Source organism: Myodes glareolus, chromosome 16 (genome assembly GCF_982192425.1).
Source record: "Myodes glareolus chromosome 16, mMyoGla1.1, whole genome shotgun sequence".
NCBI lineage: Eukaryota > Metazoa > Chordata > Mammalia > Rodentia > Cricetidae > Myodes > Myodes glareolus.
In genome coordinates, this window is record NC_142041.1 from 57,296,631 (window position 1) to 57,319,632 (window position 23,002).

The 23,002-nt window shown below is 40.7% G+C and overlaps 1 protein-coding gene across 1 annotated transcript in view; it reads left to right on the forward strand.

The window, feature by feature from the left end:
- Prex2 (phosphatidylinositol-3,4,5-trisphosphate dependent Rac exchange factor 2) overlaps positions 1–23,002 on the forward strand; it is a 280,846-nt gene that overhangs the window by 50,955 nt on the left and 206,889 nt on the right. Inside the window, exons 2-4 of the mRNA XM_048420638.3 lie at positions 15,644–15,715; positions 17,105–17,227; positions 19,496–19,600. Of these exons, the coding sequence (XP_048276595.3) occupies positions 15,644–15,715; positions 17,105–17,227; positions 19,496–19,600 (300 nt within the window). The remainder of the gene's footprint in view (positions 1–15,643; positions 15,716–17,104; positions 17,228–19,495; positions 19,601–23,002) is intronic.

The window sequence follows — 23,002 nt, forward strand, 5'->3', positions numbered from 1 at the left end:
TGGTTCTAAAGTCACATTCTTTGGAAACCCTGCTTTGAAGTTTGAATTTGAGTCATGTCTTAGACTGGCAATGTACAAAATGGTACTATGTCATTATTCTGGGCAATGACAAGCAGACATGCTTCAATCAGCCACATGCTCATGAGAGGAAATATCGGATGGTCTACAATAAACTGTGTCACTGCCCTACTAAGTGCTTTGGTTTAGGTTGATTCTATCCATTTTTGACTTACGATATTTTCAGTTCACAGTAGGTTTGTTAGTGTGTCACCCCACCCAACATGTAGCATTTGTAAACAGTAGAATTTCTCTTAAAAGGTTTGAATCATACTGTTTGCTTTACTATCAAGGAGCTCTCCAGGAGTTGGCAGAATCACCCGTATAGAGGCGCAGGGAGGAAAAGGCAGCAGCCTTGCCTTGAGCTCTGTTCTCTCCCCCTCTTGGTTATTATGTTAGTTACTTTCCCGGTTGTAGAGACAACTACCGGCCCGAAGCAAATGAGAGAAAGAAAGGTTTATTGTAGCACAGTTTCAGGGTATGGAAGGCCTCGCAGTGTTTCTGTCGTTTTGGTGGCTGATCATGGACTTGAGCACTCTGTAGATGGGGCCTCTAATAACCGTCTAGCCTAGCTCCTGTCTGTCAGCTTGGCTCCAAATCCCAAAACAGGACTGCCAGTTGAAGACCAGGTGTGCAGGCACATCTCAGACTCATGTTATAGGCATCAGATTAGTACCACAGTGGCGGGTGAGGGTGACAGTGGTGACAGCAACAGAAGCAGTATCTGGTATTTATTGGACCTTCACCGGGTGCTGCCCAAAGTACCAGCTCTGTGCTTCACTCCATCATCCCATGTGATGAGTGATTTATCACTAGCTTGATGTAATAGATGAGAGAACTGATCTGGTTTCTCATAAGGGCTTGTCACGGCGCTGAATGCCACCTCCATTCGTGTCCTGCGGTGGTATGTGAGTTGAGTGGGTATTTCCAGACCTGATGGAGGAGGTATGTGAGGAGTAGATTTTTTTTTGGAAGGGCTTCTAAACAACCCACCACAACACCATGTGCATTCTCGGTTTCTTTAATTGACTTCATCCTAGAATGGCCTTGTGTAACTAACCATTCTGGAAAGAGAAGCACTTCAAATAGTGTGGGAAACAGGATCTTCAGGAAGCAAATGATTCTTGGGATAAATATGCTAAGAAGCTTATTGATAAAATTACTCACTAAAAATGCCAGTTGAAAATAAAGAAAATGACATTACTCAGTATTTGTGATCACAGGTGCTGGAACTCTTGCTAGCTTCTCAGCTAAGAGTTAGTGCCTCAACATTAGACTCTGGAGAAACCAAAAGTTACGTCCCACACATCAAAAAGGGTTCATTTTCCTCCTGTTTTATTTTCTCCCTTTTATTTTCTCTTGATTTGAAGTCAGATGGCATTTTCAAACTCACAGCTCTGGCATGGACAGTACTAAACGTTTGTGAGGGTCCAAGGCACCTTGGCAAATCCCCAGGCTTGTGGCTGTAAACTGCAATGGCTACAGAGATCAATTTGCAAAAAAATGAGCAAAACAGACTTCTGTTTAAAAAAAAAAAAAACTGCTGTCGACAATACGGCCGCTAACATTCAGCTTCAGCGGAAAGCATAGCAGAGAAGAGTGATACGCGTGACAGAAGTCAGTGAAGATGTGTGTCCCTCAGGTCCCGGCTGGCGCTGTCCTTGAGGAAGACAGTCCCTGGTCTGCATTTCTTGGTGTTTGACTTTGGGTCCTTCCTCTATTACTTTTACCACTGAAGAATTTTTGTTTTGAGACAGGGGTATCATTGAACTCGCAGCTCACTGATTCCACAGGACTTGCTGACTGGTGAGCTCCAGGGGTCCTCTGGGCTCTGTCTTTCCAGAGCAAGGATCATAGGTCCATGCTACCAAACTCAGCTTTCCATGGGAATTCTGGGAACTCTGAACTCTGGTCTTCATGTGTGTGTGGCAGGAGCCTCCCTGACCAAGCCACCTCCCAGCCCTGAGTAAATGTCTTAACCATATTGTGCTGTGTTCAAAGCAAACCCTGCTAAGTGTTCTTCCCCTCTGCGTTAGAACAGTTATTGCCTTAGGGCAATAGAAATTAAATGGGTTCTTAAACTTCTCCTGACTGAGCTGTAAAATGAATTTGTAGGAATTGGAATTTCAGAAAGAAAGCTTGAACAACAGAAGATTAATGAAAGACAAAAGAGGAGAAGAAAGGATTTCCATTTTGCTTTTAATACTTGAATGTGAGACGGTAATCCTACTGATAATATGTGTCCTTTTTTGTTCACCTGCCGTATTGCCAGTGAGCTGTTCAGCGTCTCTAAATTCCTGTGTCTGCTACATAATGTTCCAGGCACAAGTGATGAAGACTTCCAAGAAAACACTTTTTTTAATATATAGACTTTTTTAAAAAAATTTATGGGGGTCAAGTAGAAAACAGAAAATCATTTTAATTATATTTTTCAACATTTTTCCTTTTTATTATATTCTGTACATGGACATTTTGGCCACATGTACGTCTGTGTACTTCGTGTGTGCTTGGTGCCCTTGTAGGCCAGAAGAGGGTGTGGGATGTCTGGGATGGGCATTATAGTCAGTTGTGAGTCAATGCGTGAGTATTGGGAACTGAGCGTGGGTCCTCTGGAAGGGTAGCCAGTGCTCCTAACTGCTGGGCCATCTCTACAGCACCTTAATGATGTTCAAATCTCAAGAGTAGGACTGCAGTTTCTTCCTCTAAGACAATCATGAGGTTGGAATGAATAGTTACTCAGAGAAAGGAGTAAAAACATCTTGTAGTGGGAAGTTGAGCACGTGTACAAAGTCTGTCAATAACAGTGATGTAACAGTGCTTTTAGTCCTGGACCATGCAGAGGCATAGATGACTTTCACGGAGAATTTGTTTTGATGTTACTGCAATTTAGACTTTTATTTGAGTAATCCAGGTGTTGTATGTTCTATTCTCTTTGAATGGCCTGTAGATTGATAACTACCTTTGCAATTGAGCCCTACATAGTACTGAAATATTTAACAGATGGTATAGGACTTATAAGATTTTGTAGCTTTGTCTGGATGGAATGTTGCCATGGCAGCTGAGGGACAAACGATCATCTCTTCCAAAGATGAAAAGTTGCAGTTATATTCATGAGGCAGGTGCGGTTCAGAGAGTTAAGACATGCAACCAATGTTACTTCATAGTTGTGATTCAGGGCATGAAGAAAGGAGTCACACCACTAAACATCCTTGAGTGGACAGCACATATCCCTACAACAAAAGATTTGTTCAGCTCCAAATGTCAACGGGATTGAGAAACCCTTCCATCTACAGATGGACAAGAAGACTCGTAGACTGTACTCCATATTGCTTTTCATTGTTTAGGAAGATAAAGTACACTAAGGAAATTTAGAAGTCACAGTCTGTGTTCCACAGCTTTGTTCCACAAGCTTATTGACTATTTTATTTTTTATTTTTTAATTTTTTTGAGATGGGGTCTTACTATATAGCTCTGGCTGTTCTGGAACTCACCATATAGACCAGACTGGCCTCAGACTTGCAGAAATCCACCTGCCTCTGCCTTCCAATGCTGGGATTGAAGACATGTGCCCCTACACCCATCCTTATTGAATGTTTTTAAAGTGCTGAGCATTGCTGTAGCTGTTGGGCAAATATCACTGAGATAATCAGGACATGTCATCTTTTGGACCTCCAGTCATGGTGTGGGTTACAGAGAGGAAACAGACTCAGTGGAGCTCCGAGGAGTGGTGAACGCCATAGGTAGGGCATGATGGGAACATGTCCGACTGTTGGTTTTAAATCACTGCTCTGAGGAGATGGCACTTAAGCCAAATGACAGTCAGATAAAAATATTCCAGGCAGAGGAAAGAGGTTCTGGGATGATGCTAATGTGGAAATAAGGCTCAGAGAGCTGGAATGAAGCAGGAAGGCTGATGGGATTGAGCAGTGTCAATGAGAAAAGCAGAACCGTACCAAGTAAGGGGAGGGTGATCATCAGAAGCCCTGTTGTGGGGGAGGGCTCTGGGGGAGGGGAATAAGAAGACAAAAGTATAAAAACATATGTATGGGAATGTTTTGATGAAACTCATCATTTTGCATATTAATTAAAAACTGAACTAAAGATAGATTAGGGAGAAGCCTCAGTGGATATCATGAAGACCTGAGTTCTTTGTCTAGTGTTGATAGTAAAAACTGGGGGTGTGAGTAGGGAGGAGGCTTACTCAATAAGAGGCTTCCTCTGACAGTGCAAGAGTCTGGGTTTGAATCTCCAAAACCCGTATAAAAATTGGGGCATGTCTGCACATGCTTGTGACCCCAGAACTGGCAGACAGAGATAGGCAGAACCAAGAGTACATGCCAGCCAGAGCACTGAAAAAAAGGAAAATTTCCAATTGTCCTTCACTGGCCTCTGTATGCTCACAGGCAAGTAGACCCACACAGTCTTGTAGTCTTGTGCATATACAACACGAATCTCTCTCTCTCTCTCTTTCTCTCTCTCTCTCTCTCTCTCTCTCTCTCTCTCTCTGTGTGTGTGTGTGTGTATACATATTTGCAAATACAACACTAAGGAGACAGCGACACACAGATCCTGGGGATTGACTAGCTAGTCATAGCTAGTCAGTTTAGCCAAAATTATAAGCACCGGGTTCAGTGAGAGATTCCTTCTCCAAAATGTAAGGTGGAGACCAATAGTGAGATCACTTGCATCTTGCATCAACCTCTGGCCTCCATGTGCACACAATATGGGTGAACACACCAGCACACACATATTAATGCGCCCTTTCACTGCTGGGTAGTGCGGTAGGCAACTAGGTTATAAGAAGGCTGCCAGAGATTGGTTTAGTGCCCTCCTCAAGAGAGGTTTGAGCAAAGCTATTTGCCCCTCTCACCACGTGAGCTCACAAAGAGGGTGGCAATTTAGGAACAAGCCTTTACAGATACTGAATTTACTCGTGTCTTACCCTTAGCCTGTCTAGCCTTGGGTTCTCCATTCCAAAGTACAATAGAGTAGGCTTGTGGAGTGGCAGAAGGTGTGTGGGTTGTATTTTGTGTAGAAACAGACCCTTCAAAGATTTTTGTGCCGAAGAGTTTTATTCTGAATTACATTTTAAAAATAGTCATTTTGTCAGCTGCAAGAATTGATTTTAGAGAGGCAAGATTAGAGGCCAGTACCTAATAATGGGCCTATAACCCTAGACTAGTACTATTATGGTAACATAATTATAACAATATTGGAGTTGATCATTTCCTTTTTTTAAGTTTTCACTTAGTATAATTTATCTTCTATTTCTCTTTTTTCCCCTAGTAGTGTTGGACATCAAATCCAAGGCCTGTCTCCGTTACAACCCCAGCTCCCTTACCTCCTCATTAAGAAGTAATTGGCTTCTCTTTATTGTAGGTTGTCTCCTCCCGCTAATATAGAAGCAGATACTTTTAACAGCTTGCTTTATTGATAGATTTATTTAATGATATCTATTTTATTTATTTATTTAATAAATAAATTTAAAATTTATCTATTTTATTGATAGATAATTTATTTAACATGCCTGGAAGAGAGCTCATGGTCTGTGGATATTTGGGGCTTTGTGGAAACCTTTCAGGGGATATACAAGGTTCAAACTATTTTCACAGTAATGCTACATCTGCTTTGTTTTTACTGTACTGTCATGTCTTCTGATGATGCAAGAGCTGCGGTCTGTGAAGCCAGCAATGCTTTAGTCTGATTCAGAGCTGTACCCGTCTGCTTGTTTATGTCACCTACTCCCAGGGGTCGAGGGAAGGATGACAGTTCCATTGGATAATGTTCTTTCCTTTAAACTTCTTTTGGAGGTATTTATTTTATTTCATATGTATGACTGTTTGGCCTACATGTATATCTTTGCACTAAATATGTGCCTGGTGCCCATGGAGGCCATACGAGGGCATTGGAGCCCCTGGAGATAAAACTACAGATGGTTGTGGGCCACCATGAGGGTGCTGGGAATCAAATTTGGGTCCTCTGCTAGAAGAAGTGCTGGAAACTGCTAGATCATCTCTTTAATCCCTGAAGAATATTCTTGACAAAATATTGAATTTTTTCTATATGCAAAGATTTTGGCTGCATACTGTGTTTGTCTCTAGGAGTAGAATTTGTGGTATTGTTGGAGCTGCTGGGAACTAGAAATAGCGACTTCAGGACAAATTGTGGTTTCTGTCTTTAGAGTATTTGTGTATTTGGCAGACATTTGCTCAATAAAAGAAAAACAGCTGATAGTATTTGTTGACAGTAATAGAATTCATTCCTCTAAGCGAGTATTGAGTTCCAGGAAATGTGTGTCTTCTCTGTGGTTGCCTGCTTCCTAAGACTTAAAGAATTTTCTGATAAACTAGATATTGATATTCACTTCACATGTATGATTTTTTCAACATTATGTAGTGACTTTGATCAATATTTAGAAGATAGATATAACTGTCATTAAATTAACACTGAAAATTTAAGCATTCACACTTGAGTGTAATAATGCTTTATGGTAGACCAGTGAATTATAATGTGGCATGAAAAGTTCACTATAGCTTCATATAGCTATGGACTTGAGTTTGGTAATTTATGTAAGAAGAATATTCATGATTATCTGAGTAAGTTATAAGAAACACACTCTTTCTGTATTCAGTATACATTTATATTAGGTTGCTTTTCTTTGCTTAATTCCACTGAAACAACAAATCACAACCATTCTAGCATACATGAAGATCCAGGTATATTCTATTAAGGTAGTCATTCAAAATGGCAAACATCTAAACCAGTGTACCCATAGCAAATTGCTGTATTTATTTCTGGGAATGTCTGTGTCTGTTGTCTATGTGCAGATAGGTACATTCAGGTGCTCATGGACGCCAGGGGAGGGTCTCAGATGCTGTAGACCTGGAGTGATAGACATCTGTGAGCTGCCCAGACTGGGTGCTGAGCATCCGTCCTCTCATCTGCAGAACCATCTCTTGAGCGCAAACTACCATACTTCTCACAGAAATTATTTTGAGAAAAACTAATATCTTTTTAAAACCCCAAAAAGTCTTACTGAAATTAATACAGAATGGGTCTGTTAGTAATTTTAAAATAAATGAATCTATTAAATAAACCATTGTTACACTGATTCTGCTTTAATTTGTAATATGTTAAATATTAAATAGATGCATTAAAAAGAAAGACTCTTTGGGATTCAACATAGTCTTCATAAATATGAAGAAGCCTTGGCCCTGAAGAGCTGCCAAGAACAGCGCCTGACCCTGAACACAAATGCTTGTCTTTTTCTGGCCAATTTGTTGCTACAGTTTCTTTTAGACTGTGGATATCAACCTGTGAAAACACATGGAAAGGGAAGAGCACCTGCTCGAGAGCTTGGGAATCAGGGTTGAGGAAAGGGAATCTGGTGAGGACAGGAGGTGTTCACAGAAACTGTGTTCAGGAACCTATTGCAAGGTGAGTGTGCCTTTTCTGGAAGTCCCAAATTGGACATGAGGCAAAGACAAAGGTTTGCAAACATTAACATAACACAATAGTGAAAAATCCATAACTTATTTCATGCACAAAATTATTAAAAACATAAAAAATTATCTTCAGGCTGTGCATGCAAGTTATGTGTTAAATCAGTTTCATGTTTGGATACATCACCAATACATCTCACTATGTGTGTATATATATATATATATATATATATATATATATATATGTGTGTGTGTGTGTGTGTGTGTGTGTGTGTGTGTGTATTTATATATATAAATGTATATATATATACATTTCTGTGTGAAGAATTTCTGCTTCTCAGTGTTTCAGATGAGGTGACTTGACTGTGTAAAACTTGAAGGACGATTGGCTGTACTTGATTTTTTTTTTTAATCTACCTCCTAAGTTGTCTCCTGTGTTCAGCAGAACTTCTTGAGAACTTTTCTGTTTCCTGGCTCCATTCCCTCCTTCCACTCTGCCCACCCCTGGTCAGGCTCACCAGGACCAAGTGTGCCTACTCTATCTTGCTTGGTTGTTTGGTGCTCCAGAAGCAGTTGGTCTCCTCTCTGTCTCTTGCCCTAGTGTTTGTGACCCTTTCTCCACAGCTTTACTCTTCACTTACTGAAATTCTTATCGCCTGTGGGTTTTTTTTTTTCTCCATGCTATACCCTGAATGTCGGAGAGGCCTGTAATCTGTCTGGCAGCCTTTTGCCGTCTTCTTCTTCTTCTTCTTCTTCTTCTTCTTCTTCTTCTTCTTCTTCTTCTTCTTCTTCTTCTTCTTCTTCTTCTTCTCCTCCTCCTCCTCCTCCTCCTCCTCCTCCTCCTCCTCTTCCTCTTCCTCCCCCTCCTCCTCCCCCTCCTCCTCCCCCTCCTCCCCCTCCTCCCCCCCCTCCTCCCCCTCCTCCTCCCCCTCCTCCCCCTCCTCCTCCCCCTCCTCCTCCCCCTCCTCCTCCCCCTCCTCCTCTCCCTCCTTCTCCCTCCTTCTCCCTCCTTCTCCCTCCTCCTCCTCCTCCTCCCTCCTCCTCCTCCTCCTCCTCCTCCTCTTCTTCCTTCTTCTTCTTCTTTTCTTCTTCTTCTTCTTCTTCTTCTTCTTCTTCTTCTTCTTCTTCTTCTTCTTCTTCCTCCTCCTCCTCCTCCCCCTCCTCCCCCTCCCCCTCCCCCTCCCCCTCCTCCTCTCTCCTCCTTTCTTCTTCATCTTTATTTTATAGACTGAGGCTGGAGGTCTCTCTCTCCATCCTCTTCCAAATTGCATCTTCATGCCAGTGTCACTGAGCTGATCTCACAGTGATTCTGAGAGTGCAGGAGAATCCTACAACCATTGTTTCCTTTCAGAACCTCAAATGGTATGCCAACTCTTTGTTCAGAATCTCCATTTTGGTGTCCAGTGGACATTTCAAACTCCACATGGCCCCAACAGCCTGTACTCACACCCTCAAAGGCTTTTGCCCTTTGCGTGTTCTCCATTCCCTTAAAATGGCATCACTGTCAGCCAGATGTTCACGGCAAACTTAGGCTGATTTACCGAGGTTCCGATGATGCTCTCAGGAAAACAAGACAAATGTTACTGACACCCCAAAGACTTGTGATATGATAATGCTTTCGAGTTTAAAGGGCAAAAGGAAAACATTTACTCTTAATGTTTTTTATTACATCTATTTTTATAGAGTGAGTACATTTTCTCCCAGTAACAGTACAAACCATCTTGAAATTTGCTCATTTCATTTTTATATGTAAATTCATTCCTCATTCTTTATAGCTGCATTTCCAAGATGATCTGATGATTCTCAGACATTTCTATATGTGGAATATTGATGGCGGTACCAAGATTTAATACTTACATAGTACTCTAAAGTTCAGGTTAACATCAAGTGGCTAGAATCCAAAGTGTTAAATGCTAAAACTGCAGGACTTTTGAGGTGGGGGGGGGAGAGGTAGCTCTATGTAATTGATAAAAATAATAAGAATAGCACAAATGAGATGACTGAGATACAATTGAGCCTTGAAAACTTTCAAAAACTAATGCTTGTCAAGAGCGAAGTGTTGTGGGCTTGGCTCGTTTTGGGTGGCAGCAACACAGTTGAGCAAACAGAGAAGAGATTCGTTTATCCTTCTCTTCTATCTAAAGACTTTCTTCCTTTTCTTGGTAACAAATCTGTAGTTTAGTGTCATGAAACTTGAGTTAGCATTTGACATTTGACAAAAGTTTTAATCAAACATTATCAAACAGAGGAAAACAACATGGGAAAATGTAAAGAGGAAATGAAGCATTTACTCACGGTGGGGGAAAATAGATGCTACTGGTGTCCCAGAAAATGTTTTATACTAGGAAAATGCTGAAAAAGTGAGCATGTGCCGTCACATGAGTGAGCTGTAAGGTCCTTGGAGAAGCATCTGGAAGCCTTACCTTCTCCAAATGTGTCTTCTCTATCTTGGCTGGCCAGCTGCCTGCATTTCCACAGTGAGCAGTTTATGAAACCTAGATTGTGACTCTTATGGGGGTGGCATCCCCTGGCAGGCAGGGAACATAAAGCTCCATTTGGCTAGGTGAGGATGATATGTACAGGCATCCATTATTCTATGTTGAGTTGAAACAAAAGGTGCAGTAAGGGAGTCTGTTTTCCTGCTGTCATTCACTTGCTAGATTCTCTAACTCTGTTATTGGCAGGCTTTGAAAAGATCAACAAACCAATGTCTACCAGAAAGTGGGCTCTGGACATGCTTTACCAGAGCCACCAGAGTCCTGCTCAAGGTACACAGTAGTCCAACCATCTTTTTCGGGACTTCAGGAAGAGTTAACAATCTGCATGTAGACTCTTAAACACATGTAGAGTCTTAAACACAGCAGAATGCTTGTGAGTCATAGACATTAAAAACTGTTTTCTGGGGTTTATTTTTCAAATATATTTGTGCTATGGCCAAAGGGATCTAATTTCAGTGAAACTGTGGACTTGGGCAAATGAATAAATATGTCGAATAGTGTGTGAATTCCTCCCATGCCTTGGTGACTTGCTGATGCTTCCTCAGTTGCTGTGGGGAGGCTTACTGACTAGTGATTCCACTCTGAGGAAGCTGTAGATGCAGCCTGTTTAAAATCATTCCCAAAGCATGTACTTATGTTTATCTTTAGGACAGAAGACTTAACATTTTTTAAAAATACCAACATTCTCATGATTGCACATTCTCTGCAAGCCATCTAAAGTCTGCTTTTCCTGTGTATAAAACAAGAAACTTGGGGAATGACTATTTGGTCAGACATGGCAGCGAGGTCCAAGTTTTTTTCCTATGCAGTTCAAATACATGGTCCCTGATATTATAGAGGACAAGAAGATACAGGCATCAGAGCACTATGTGATATATTGGTTAGTTTGTATGATACCTTCCAGTTCTTATTTTGATTCAGCTTTACTCCTTCCAGGATTTCGGTTAGTGGTGTTTGAAGAACGTGCTGGGTTCTGTTTATGAAAGAAAAGTTTACAGTTGCAGAGGTGAAGTTTAAGATTTGCTTGCACGAGACAGTACCTGTTTACTATGTGGTCGATGTAAAATGTAAACGTGACAGGGAAAATATTCATGTTGTTATAAAGCTCAATAAAAAAGGTGGAGCATCATGTTGGGATGAGTATTTGGAATGTATTCAAGAGAAATAACTCCGAAATTAAAAATCATGCAAAATAATACTAATTAAAATAGGTACTTAAAACTACAAGATTCAAATGTTTTCCCCATGGCCAACTATGTATAACTTTATAAAGTAGTTCAAAAAGTATATCATATTTTAAATAAAAATTAAGGTTATACCAAAAAACTTTTATATTTGCTTTATTTAATTTGATAGATGTACGAGAGCCTGGGTTATTATTTTGCTTTGGCTTAGTAGTTAGGAAATCTGAGGTTTGAACCAGATGAATCAGGAATAAGGAGAGTGCTGAAGCTCATGGTGGGTAAGATCTGGGGACTTGCTTGTTTGATTTGTTTAAATAGACTTTGTTTTTAAAGCAAGAGTGATAATGTGCTTATAGCCAAGCATTCAAAAGAAAATTAATGTCCAGAATTCTTCTTACTTATCTCTAGGTAGAAGTAGCTACTGTTGGCAGTTTTGGAGTATTCCGAATATTATTTTTTTTCTCACTGATATGAACATGTATATTGAGATATATACTTGTGTATATGTGTTCACGTGTGTGCGCATATGTATTTGCTTATCAAGTATACAATTTTGTGAATTATTTTCACCAGACAACTTTTCATGAGCATCTGTTGTAGCATGGGGGTCTGCTTGTTGGGGTTTCTGTACTGCCCAGTTCCTACAGTCGGTAAATCCCAACAAAAATATACAGAAGTCTACATTAATCATAAATAGATTGGCCGATTAGCTAGGCTTCATATTAGCTCTTATAATTTATAATAACCCATTATTCTAATATATGTTAGCCACATGGCTCAGTACCTTTTTCAGTGGGGCAAGTCACATCCTTCTTCTTCAGGGTCTGGACAGAACTATGGAAAGAGCTTTCTTCTTCCCAGAATACTCCTGTTCTCATTGGCCTACCTCTACTTTCTGTCTGGTTTTCCCGCCTATACTACTTGTCTGGCTACCAGCCAATTAGCATCCCCCCACTTTTTTTTATAAGAAAACAAGAACATCCATAGTCCATTTTTTTTGGAATGTGGGCGTAGTTTTCCAGGCTACTTCTGGCTGGTTGGGGGGTTCTGATAATCTTATGGGGACCTAAAGAAAATTTATAATTTTCATCAAGTCATGACTGGAGTATCAGACATCTGAGCCATCTGTTCTTACTGGAGATTTCTCAGGTGATCTTCCTTGATCAAACCTGATTTTTCTTAACTCAGAATCCACAGCCTCTCATTTCCTGTGAAAACAAAAGCAGAATCTTTTCTCCAAAGTAGCATACGTTTTGAATTCAATTTTGAAGTATTTTCAAAATACCTATCTTGGATTAATTCAGCAGCATTTATAAACAAATATCGTTTAGCAGCTGTTGCTCCTTCCTCAGCATTCAAACAATTCAGAGATCACAATAACATACAGTATCCAGATTCTCTGTGTATTTTCCATCTTTTTGCAGCTTAATTTTAAATTCTATTTCTTTATTTTTAATTTTTGGCTTTTCAAGACAAGGTTTCTGTGTATCTTTGTCCTGGAACTCACTCTGTAGACCAGGCTGTCCTTGAACTCACAGAGACCCACCTGTCTCTGCCCCCCAAGTGCTGGGATTAAAGGTGTGTACCACCACACCCAACTACTCTCTTTCTTTCTTTTTTATTTTAAGGACTTTAACCTTTTTCTTTTCTCTCCCAAGCCTGAAAATATATTTAACACACAGTAAATCATTTAGAGGTTTTCTTCATCTGAATCTATCTTTACTGTATCTCTCTCTTTTTCTAAACACATGAATCTTTAATTTGCTAAGCAATATAGAGAGGATTAAAGCCGTGGTTTTGACGACTGGATCCAGCTGTTTCTCCTTTGCTTTCTGAGATATCTGCCTCATGGCTGACGTACCGGCGGGAGCCATGTTTATTCCCACATCTGTGGCATTTCAAGGTCCCTACCAGCAAGCAAGCTGCAGCAGTGTGCTTACAAACCACACTCAAATGCTCCATAGTCAGACTAAATGCCTGAAAGAGTCAGAGTTTGCACTGTCAGGACAGCCAAGAAAGCTGGCATTTTAAAATGGCTCTGCTTTTTTACTGCCATGGCTGAAAACCAAAAAGCACGAGGTAGCTTTTTATCAACACTATTTAAGTGATTCTTGGCAGGACCTCTTAAAAGAGCTGCAAGGCTTTACAGCTAAAGCTGAGTCAGGAAGCCTCTCTTAAATGAGAGCACTTGTTTGCCTCTAGCAAGCAGAGCACACTCGGGAAATCACTGCTATCAAGAAACCATGCTTAATTCTGTTATTTTGTTCTAGAATTACATCCCAAGCTGCCTCAGGCTTTAGGTGGATGCAGCTGTCCACATGTTGGTGCTATTCTGTAAGATGGGGGCCTGCTTGTTGGGGTTTCTGTCCTGCCCAGTTCCCATAGCCGGTAAATCCCAAAGAAAATACACAGAAGTCTACATTAATCATAAACAGGTTGGTCCATTAATTCGGGCTTCATATTAGCTCTTATAACTTATATTAACCCATTATTCTAATATATGTTAGCCACATGGCTCGGTACCTTTTTCAGTGGGGCAGTTCACATCCTGCTTCTTCCGTGTCTAGACAGGACTGTGGAAAGAGCTTCCTTCTTCCCAGAATACTTCTGTTCTCATTGGCCCACCTCTACTTCCTGTCTGGTTTTCCCACCTATACTTTCTGCCTGGCTACAAGCCGATCAGTGTTTATTTAAAATATAATTGACAGACCCACCATACATGTATGTGTACATGTATGCATATATATAGGGTCTAGTTTTCTGTGCACTCATATCTGACTGTGCTTTTGCCATCAAAGTCTGCAATATGAATATTCCACATCATGTCTTGTGCTTTCTTTATGGGTGGATCTTTAGGTTGTTTCCAATTTTATTACTTTTATAACCAATGAGTCTGTTTGTCAGAATATATTCCTAGACAGATTCTGAGAGGCAGACTTAGTAGGCTTAACCTGAAAATTAGTATTAGGTTAAACCTACTCATTCTACCAGCAGGAAAGCCCTCTTCAAGTGTGACATGTATTGTCAAGCAGTCTTCAGGACTATTGTCCCAGTTATTATTCTTGTCAGCAATGCCTTGAGGGTGATAATTTGGGGATATTACGAGCAATCTCTTGGTCACCATCAACTTTTCTTAATGCCTTCAATGTGTAAATATAACATGTCAAAGATATGATTGTTATTGTAATTTTTATTTTTTAAATGTCATAGCCAGAGGCACCTACCCTGAGCTTCTGTGTGCCCTGGAAAGTTGCAGACCTTCACTTAGCTGGTGGTGGCAGAGTTATCAAGGCAGACAGAAGAGCAATAGTCTTTTCTAACTTTGTGGTGCTAGGGAATTGGTCTAGGACTTTTGATATTTTATCTACTGTTGAACATGATCTTACATGACCACTGGGTAATTTATGGATGATGTCTTGAGGACATAAAATAAGTTTGCTAGGTATGAAGTTCTCTTTCTTTCTTTCAAAAAACCTTTTTATGTTAAGGCTCACTATATATCAAATATTCTTCTGTATTTAGTCTTTAATGAAAGCTTAATTTTCATTAAGAAGTTTCAGTCTAAATATTCTAAATATACCCCTCCTCCTATGTCTCTCTCTGACGATGGACATTAAAGCCAGGGACTCATGCTTTCTAGGCAGTTATTCCACCTCTGAGCCACTCCCTTAGCTTGTGTCTCAGTCCTGAAAGACTCACGTCTATCACAAGGCAGTGAAGAACTCTGCTTAAACTCAGAAATTCATTATTCTGCTTCTTATGAAGTATGAGTCTGGTGACATAGAAGTGGGAAAGTGGCCATATATTCTGAGTGTGCCCAGATAACTGTCTCTTTTCTTCTCTATCTTTTTATCTCTCCTTCCCCTCCTCCTCCCTGCCTTCCCCTCTCCCTTCATCCTACAGTACTAAGAGTCACTGTAGAATTTCAGGTTCCTTCACCTTTTTTGTTGGAATGCCATATTGACATTATATTCTGGTCTTTCTGTGCTTCGCAACACTTAAACTTTAGGAAGCACTCAATTCTACATGTTTACCCTAGAATTCTGAGGACCAGGTGGTTGAGTTTAATTCATATAGACGTAATCATTTTTGTCTCTGCCTCACCATTGTAGTGAAAGTCAAATTCTCGGGTAGGAGAAACAGTGTACAAGAGTCTCACATATTACTACAAAACTATTATACCCCGCTACTAGAATTTGAAACCTCAGTTTTATTTATTTTAGATAAGGTCTCACCATATAGCCTTGGCTGGCCTAGGAAGCATTATGGAGGTCAGGCTAGCCTTGACCTTTAGGCAGTCCTCCTACTTCTGCCTCCCAAGTACAAGGATTAAAGGTCTGCCTTGCCATGCACACTGGTAAGCTTTGGTGTCTAGTGCGGTACTTTATCTCATACTGATCAGTGACCAATCCTTCTATAACACTAGATCTTCTCTCATAATGTCTTCTCTTGTGTCCCCCAGGCCTTCTTGCACCGAATGAACCAGTGTGCAGCAGCAAAGGTTGACAAGAATGTGACAGAGGAAACGGTGAAGGTGAGCAGGCAGCTTTAGCTCTTCATGGACTTTTTGTTTCTCTGCACATCCACTCTGAGCTCCTGCAGGAGTGACTAGTGTTGATAATTTGAAAGAGGGAGATAGAGTCTGGGAGAGAAAGGAAAAGGACAGCTTACATGTTGTAGAGAATTCTTGTGCTTACCAAGATCATGTAAGCATTTGAAAAGATGAAAAATAAGCCGAAGAAATAAGACTAGACCTTCACTGTCTATGAGATGAAGGCTGGGTGAGGTGACAGACAGTTGCCAGAGTCATTCAAGAAGGCAAGATATGTAGAAGCGGGAATTCCACTCTCTGATCTCTCATGAGCAAAACTTGGATCATCCACTGCCACAGAAAGGAATATAATACCCAAAAGTAAATCCATAAGCATTTCCCTACCTTGTAAAATGTAGGGAAGAGGTCCTGGGATGTGGCTTAGTGGTAGCATGTGTTCTGGGTTGGTTACAATATCACTGCAGGCATGACAGAAACACCACCAGTAACTTAGGTGGCAGAGAGTGGCCAGAGAGTATGCAGTGTTTAAGAATCTGGGTTCCATCCCCAGCATCCCATGCACACACACACACACACACACACACACACACACACACACACACACACCACAAAGAAGAGTTTTGAGAAAAGAAATAAAGAATGGTAAATGAAAATTTATCTTTTGTAGTGGTTGCTGATTGTGCTCTTACTGTTTTATTAACAAAAAATATCCAAGGGTTTTTAGATTCTTCTGACTCTGTTTCCTTATGGGTTATATATGTAACTTGCAGATTTTTCTACCAGTGAAAGCTTTAGTTAACAAGCTTTGGGTTACAAAGAAAAGCAAGCTATGACTCAAGTGGACTTGAGCACTCACTCACAGGGACTCCAGGTGAAAGAAAACATCTGCACAGGTGTTTCAGGGTGGGCAAAGTGTAGCTAGGGCTGCAGCACCCAAATCCTCTGTCTGGGTACAGCGCAATGACCTTGCAGTTGACCCTGCTGTGACTTCTACACATACACACGCGCCAGGAGGAAGGCTGGGTCCATTCTGGGCTACTTTTCCTAGTGTCGAGGACTTCCAGAAAGTCTGCGAGCAAATCTCCCCACACTTTTACTTACAGGCATTCAGGGAAGAGGGTGGCGCAGGCAGGCTGGGATTTGTCCCTCAGGCTTTTTCCTGAGTTTCAGGATGGTGTCCTCATTCCCAGAGTTCTGTGGGAAAACAGTAGTCCAGATGAAACTGGTTTCTGCTTGCTGAGTAGGAGGAAGCCCGGAAGTGAAGTGGCTATCTGTTTAAGGTGCTGCATCCTCCTGGGCTTCTTAATTGAAATTTTCAAATTTGCTTCACAAACGGACTTGACTGTTTTCATTTCTGTCTTTATTTTACAGATGTTGTTCTCCAACATCGAGGAGATCCTTGCCGTGCATAAGGAGTTCCTGAAAGTTGTTGAAGAATGCTTGCAACCTGAGCCCAACGCCCAGCAGGAAGTGGGAACCTGCTTTCTTCACTTTGTAGGATAACGTTGTTTTTATTATTATTATTATTATTATTATTATTATTATTATTCCTGTTTATTTTCAAACTCCTTCTCTCTTGATTTTAAGGACTGCATCTTGGCAGAGCAGTATGGGTGAATTCAGCATGGGGAGTAAAGCTGGACACCAGAAGTTTGGGGTCTTTTAAGGCCAGTGAAATCCTGCCCTCGGAGCCAGAAAAGGGGAGGGAGTTCCTCATCATCCATTTCACTCAAAGAATAAACAGCCCTTTCTTTTTCCTGACAAGCTAGTTCTTCGCATCCTCTGTAGCTTTGAATTCTAATGAATATTCAGCCTGTTTCATAATGAATGGATTTTTATGTTTCGCTCAAACATAGAACATTTTTCTTTTGGGGCAGAAAATTCTCACTCATATAATGGCGCTGCAAGCGCTTTCTTTACTGGTCAGAACGTTCCCTTGTTAATGTTCTGGTTACACTCCTGGAGGCGAAGGGACTGCTGCTTCCCATGGCTGGTTTTCCTCCAGGGTGGCTTCTCAGCAGTTTGTTTGGAGCGATGTTGGGAAGAATGAGGCGCAGGGGCTCAGTTGTCGGGAACACCCACCCTGTGCCTAGCCGTCAGTTTCATGTATTTGTCCAGGATGCCTGGAACTGGGTAGCCGATTTGCAAAGCGAGAAGCCACCTGCTTGGTGTTTTTAAGAACTAAAGGATATTCTTACTACAAGAACAAATTTAAAAAAATATTGTCACTGATTCCTTTCCATGGGTGCTAATTTTCAGAATGCCTCTCTGAATCAAATGGCCCCCCAATGACTGTCTCATATACACAGCTAGGTGAGACTACACAAATGGCCACCCAATGACTATCTGACATACACAGCTAAGTATTTATGAAGCTTTGTGTGTATTTTCTGCTTAGTCATTTATCTTGTAGTTTCTTTATATGTGATGAGCAGGCTTGTTTTGTAATCTATGTATTTTTTAAATTATTGTTCTACCAAAGGGAGGTACTCCTAGGGTCTGGGTTGATTATTAAACTGTGCATTTCTTGGTTATGGCTGGGAGCTGCGGTGCTCATATCCGCTTCCTCCAGCCTGTTTCCTTTCACAGCATAGTCAGACTCCCCTGCCAGCTGGAGCAGCTGTTATCTCAGGCCAGGGATGCTCATGGGAACCCTGCACCCTGACAGCCATTTCCTTAGTAACACATTATGAATCTGTCATCCATAAATGCCTCTCAACTATTTCTGAACTTTACTCTTATTCTGGCTCCTACCATCTCTTGAGGCTTGTAATTCAATCCATGTTCTGCTGGCTACATAAAACAATGCTTACTGTTCCTAAGTCTGTGTCTTTGAAATTCTGTTCTGATAATTTGATCAATAAATTATTTGCATTTTTCACTGAGCTCCTTTGATAGCTATTAATTATAGCTCCACTGGGAGCAGTCTTATAGATGGTAGGGAGCCCAGAGATCGTGATAGCAAAATTCTTCATTTTTGGAAAGAAATCTCTCTAATACTTGAAGGCTGTTTGTGTAGTTTTCTGGCAGCTCAGATCATTAGATCTTGATTGATTGATCACACCTCTGTCCATCACTGACCCTGTCATTTCCACTGAATGGCCCTGTTTTGGTACTTTATAGACTTGTTCATTTCTCACAGAATAAAGGTCATTTGAAGGTAGCTATAATACTATTTCTTGACCTTTCTGTCTTAAACATCTCTCTATGAAGCAATCGCTGGGGTGTTGTACCTTCAGGGTCTGCCATTATTTTAGTTACTTGTTGCTGTGCGCTTTCCTGTTTGTCCATGTCCCTTTTAAATGCAACTGCTATGGCTGGCCAACGTCAACTTCAGGGTTCTGTCTGGCCTGATTCCTGTGTGAGGTATCGCATGTCTCTTCTCTCTGTCTAAAATGATGTTGTCTCTCCTTTTGACTGGGAGATGTACATTTATCATTTATTCCACTGGACCTAGGTCAGAAGTAAGATTAAAAAAAACAAAAAGCTGTGTCTGAATTCTCATGACAGAGGTGAAAAAACCCTTCATTCTCTGAGCTTTGCCACCATTTGACTCACTCATATTATTGCATTCATATTGGGGTAAATTTTCAACTTCTTTTCTAGGCTATATTTATGAATGGGGGGGCAATAAAAATTTATACACATGTAGTATATCTCTGAGATACTGTGCCTTTGTGGAGTTTTTTTATGCATTTCACATGGGTTAAAATTTCAAAGTAATATACAGTAATTCTCATTTATTCTGTCTTTAATTTACAGAAAGACAAGTTTCGTATCTATGATGAGTATTGCAGCAACCATGAAAAGGCACAAAAACTGCTTCTTGAACTGAACAAAATAAGAACAATCCGGACATTTCTTTTAGTAAGTGCACATTCATCTGGAATCACATGCTGGCATTGGTGGAGGGCTCTGTCTGTAAGAATGCATGTGGCCGTTTGTCCTGGGTTACGTCTTAGCACTTGCAGACTTGGAAGATAGTCCATGGACGGTGTAAGCATCCAGATCTGGGAGAAGCATATACAGGAGAAATGCTGCTAATGCCCTCTTCTGGCTGCTGGAGAATTGCCTGAACGATTTCTTCAGTCAAGCAGAGAACTTAGGTCAGAGTTCACCTTTGCCTTGTGTCCTCAGCTCCCCAGGGATCTATTACTCCTCAGAGGACTGGAAGTAGGGCAGTCACAGGAAGGAAGCTACTGTAAAGACCGGCTGCTCTCCTGCAGATGTTCCTCACTCTGTTTTCATAAGAGCAGCAGAATTCAGTGTTGATTGCCTTTAAGACAACATACATAAAGGCATGTTTTAACAGCTATGGGATATTATTGCAAGCGTCTGATGAAGTGAGAGAGGTTGTTAGGCCATCCCCCAAAGTCTAGCTTTAGAGCACTTCCATGTACTTGAACAGGCTCATGTCTCTTGATAGTCTATTTCCTCTCCCACCATTTGCTTCAGGCTACAATGATTTGCTCTCTATACAAAGTGACCTTTTTATAGATAAAGTCATGAATTCATATTCTATTCATATTTCTATCTATCATTATGAAATATCGATTTCATCTTAAGTGGTAATTTTTAATAACGTCCATTTTCCTTATAGTTATGTTAGAATCTCTCAGTGTTTGAGATTCTAGATTAACTCTTATTTTTTAGTGACTACATATGATCTTTTAAATGTTCTGGTAGCCAGCACCTGTCCTTTCCTAAGCATGTTCATTTTCTGTTAGTAATGATTTTATTCCAAAGTAATATAGTGGGAATTTTGCTTTAGTGTTACCTGGAAGGAAATGCAAAGTGTTGACGCCTGTCTCCCTTGTGTAGCCTCTGCGACCTGTGCCAGCTTCTATGTGAAGAAGCCTACAACACTCACAGTTTTGTATTCTCCACTTTTCTACAGTGTTTAGATGTGCTGCAGTCTACCACCTCCACTCTTCTTCATTCCTGTCGATTTGACTTTGACTCTGGTAGCCTTCCCTGTGAAGGATAACCCTCATTTTCCTCTTAGTCATTTCTACTAGTTTATCGGGAAATGTCTTTGTCTTCATTTTTGAAGGGTAGTTCTATTGATAGTACTCTTGATTGTATCTTTCCTTTTCATAATTCTGAGTTGGACTCCACTACTACATAATTGCTTCTAATAGCAATGAATCTGTTGTTCGTATTGCTTCTATTGCTTACCTACTACTTCAGTGTTCACCTGCCAGGGTTTTTTGAGCCCAGGAGTTGAAGACTAGTCTAGGTAACATTGTATGACTCCATGGCTTCATCTTAAAATAAAAGAAGCAAAATAAAACACAAATTGTGAATTTGTAGGGATTATTAAAATGGTCATTACATATTTTTCCTTGTGCTTGTTTAACCGTATGCATATATTAAATGAAAATAATAGTAATTATTTTATTATTTGGCATGTATGGGTGCTTCGCCTGTATGTGTATTTGTGTGCCGTGTGTGTAATGTTTTTGGAAGTCAGAAGAGGATGCTGGATCTCCTGGGACTGGGATTACAGATGGTTGTGAGGATCCATGCAGATGCTGGGGGACCAAACCCAGATCCTCTGGAAGATGCCAGTGCCCTCCACTGCTGCCATCGCTGTGGCCACCACATCCATATTGCCTCTTGGTTCCTTGTAATTGTTTGTCTTTCTATAATCTGTTATTCTCTGTTCCTCTTATATTAATTTATCTGTAACTCAGTGACATATTTTTCTTTTCTTCCCGTATCTATTTGATTTGGCTTCACTGTTTTTCTCTGTTGAGGGTTTCTGTTTCTCTGTTTGCCTTTGGTGTCCTTCAGTTATTTAAAAAGTGCTTAAATTCTTCAACTATACTTGTAATAGCTATGTTGAAGTCTGTGCTAAATCTAATATCTGGGTACACTAAAGAATTTTTATTGACTATGACTGAGTCAAGTTTTCCTGTTTCTTTTATATCTCATAATTTTAAAATTAAAAAACAACTTGACATTTTAAATGACTTAATAGCAACTCTGGACTCAGTGTTTCCTCTCTGAGATTGGTTACTGGGCTTTTGTTTTTGTTTGTTTTTTCCTTGTTGCTCCGTTCTGTTCTTAGTAACCTACCTGGACACAATCCGAGTCCCATTTCTCTGAAGACATCTCTTCTTAGGTTACCTTCATTATTTCAAAACCTTGCTTTTTGAGATCCCTGCTGTGAGTGTTCAACTTGTCAGAGATAGTCTTCTTATGAGCGTGGATCCGAGACGATTCAGGGTTTTTCTCAGGGTGTCTATGAAGGTCTTTTTTTGAATGCCACACTATTTTCATCAGCCAAAGACAAATGCATTCTCTTTATGCCATGTATATCTCTTTAGGTTGTCAGTGTTAAATTTTTGGCTAGTTTGCAGGAAGACCTCAAGTTTAGCTGTAGTCACAGGCAAGCATGAAAATGTCCTGTTTTGCTTATGGAATGTGTTAGCGTTTTGGACAACACATTTTTTGGTAGGAGATTTTTGCTCGCTGCAGCTCCCTTGGTAGAGTGTAAGAACTCTGCTGTCTTGTTTCGTGCGTCCTGTCTTTAGCAGTGTTCACTTGGAATCCTACTTAGTTTTGTTGACTTAGTGATTTAATGTGAAGTCCCGCTGAAAAAGTCACGAGTCAAGAATGTGGGTTGAGGTGACTCACAGCATGCTCTAGCAGACAGAATCTGTCTTGATAAATCTGTCATTCATAAAATGAGGGATGCTAACAGTACCCTTTGGGATTCATCTAACCGTTTCCAGGTGTGGGGTGATGATGATGAGTTAGGGACTTTGCTGGTGCTGCCATCTCAGGGAGTTCTTAATGTCACTGAAAGGTATTCAGTGGACTGATTTATTTTTATGATTATGGCACAGCTCCCAGTTGGCTGTACATGCCCATATCAATCCCAAATCCAGAAAACACTCCAAAGACGTGCCTCCAGACCAATATCAATCATGAATCCAGAAAACTCTCCGAAGACGTGCCCACAGACCAACCTCTTAAGGGAAATGCCTCAGTTAAGGTTCCTTGGGCTCAGGTGATTCTCTTTTGTGTCACATCGACAAACAAACAAACAGTACAAGTGCTTGCCGTCCAGGCATGAGGACCTATGTTCTGATCCTTCGGGCTCATGTAAAAGCTGGGGGAGAGTCCACCTGCAATCCCAGCCTTAGAGGGTAGACATAGGACTCCCCAGAGCTGGCTGCCTGGGAATAATAATGATATTATTATTATTATTATTGTGTAACTGTAATAGTGAGCCCTGTCTCATTGAGTAACGTGGAAGAG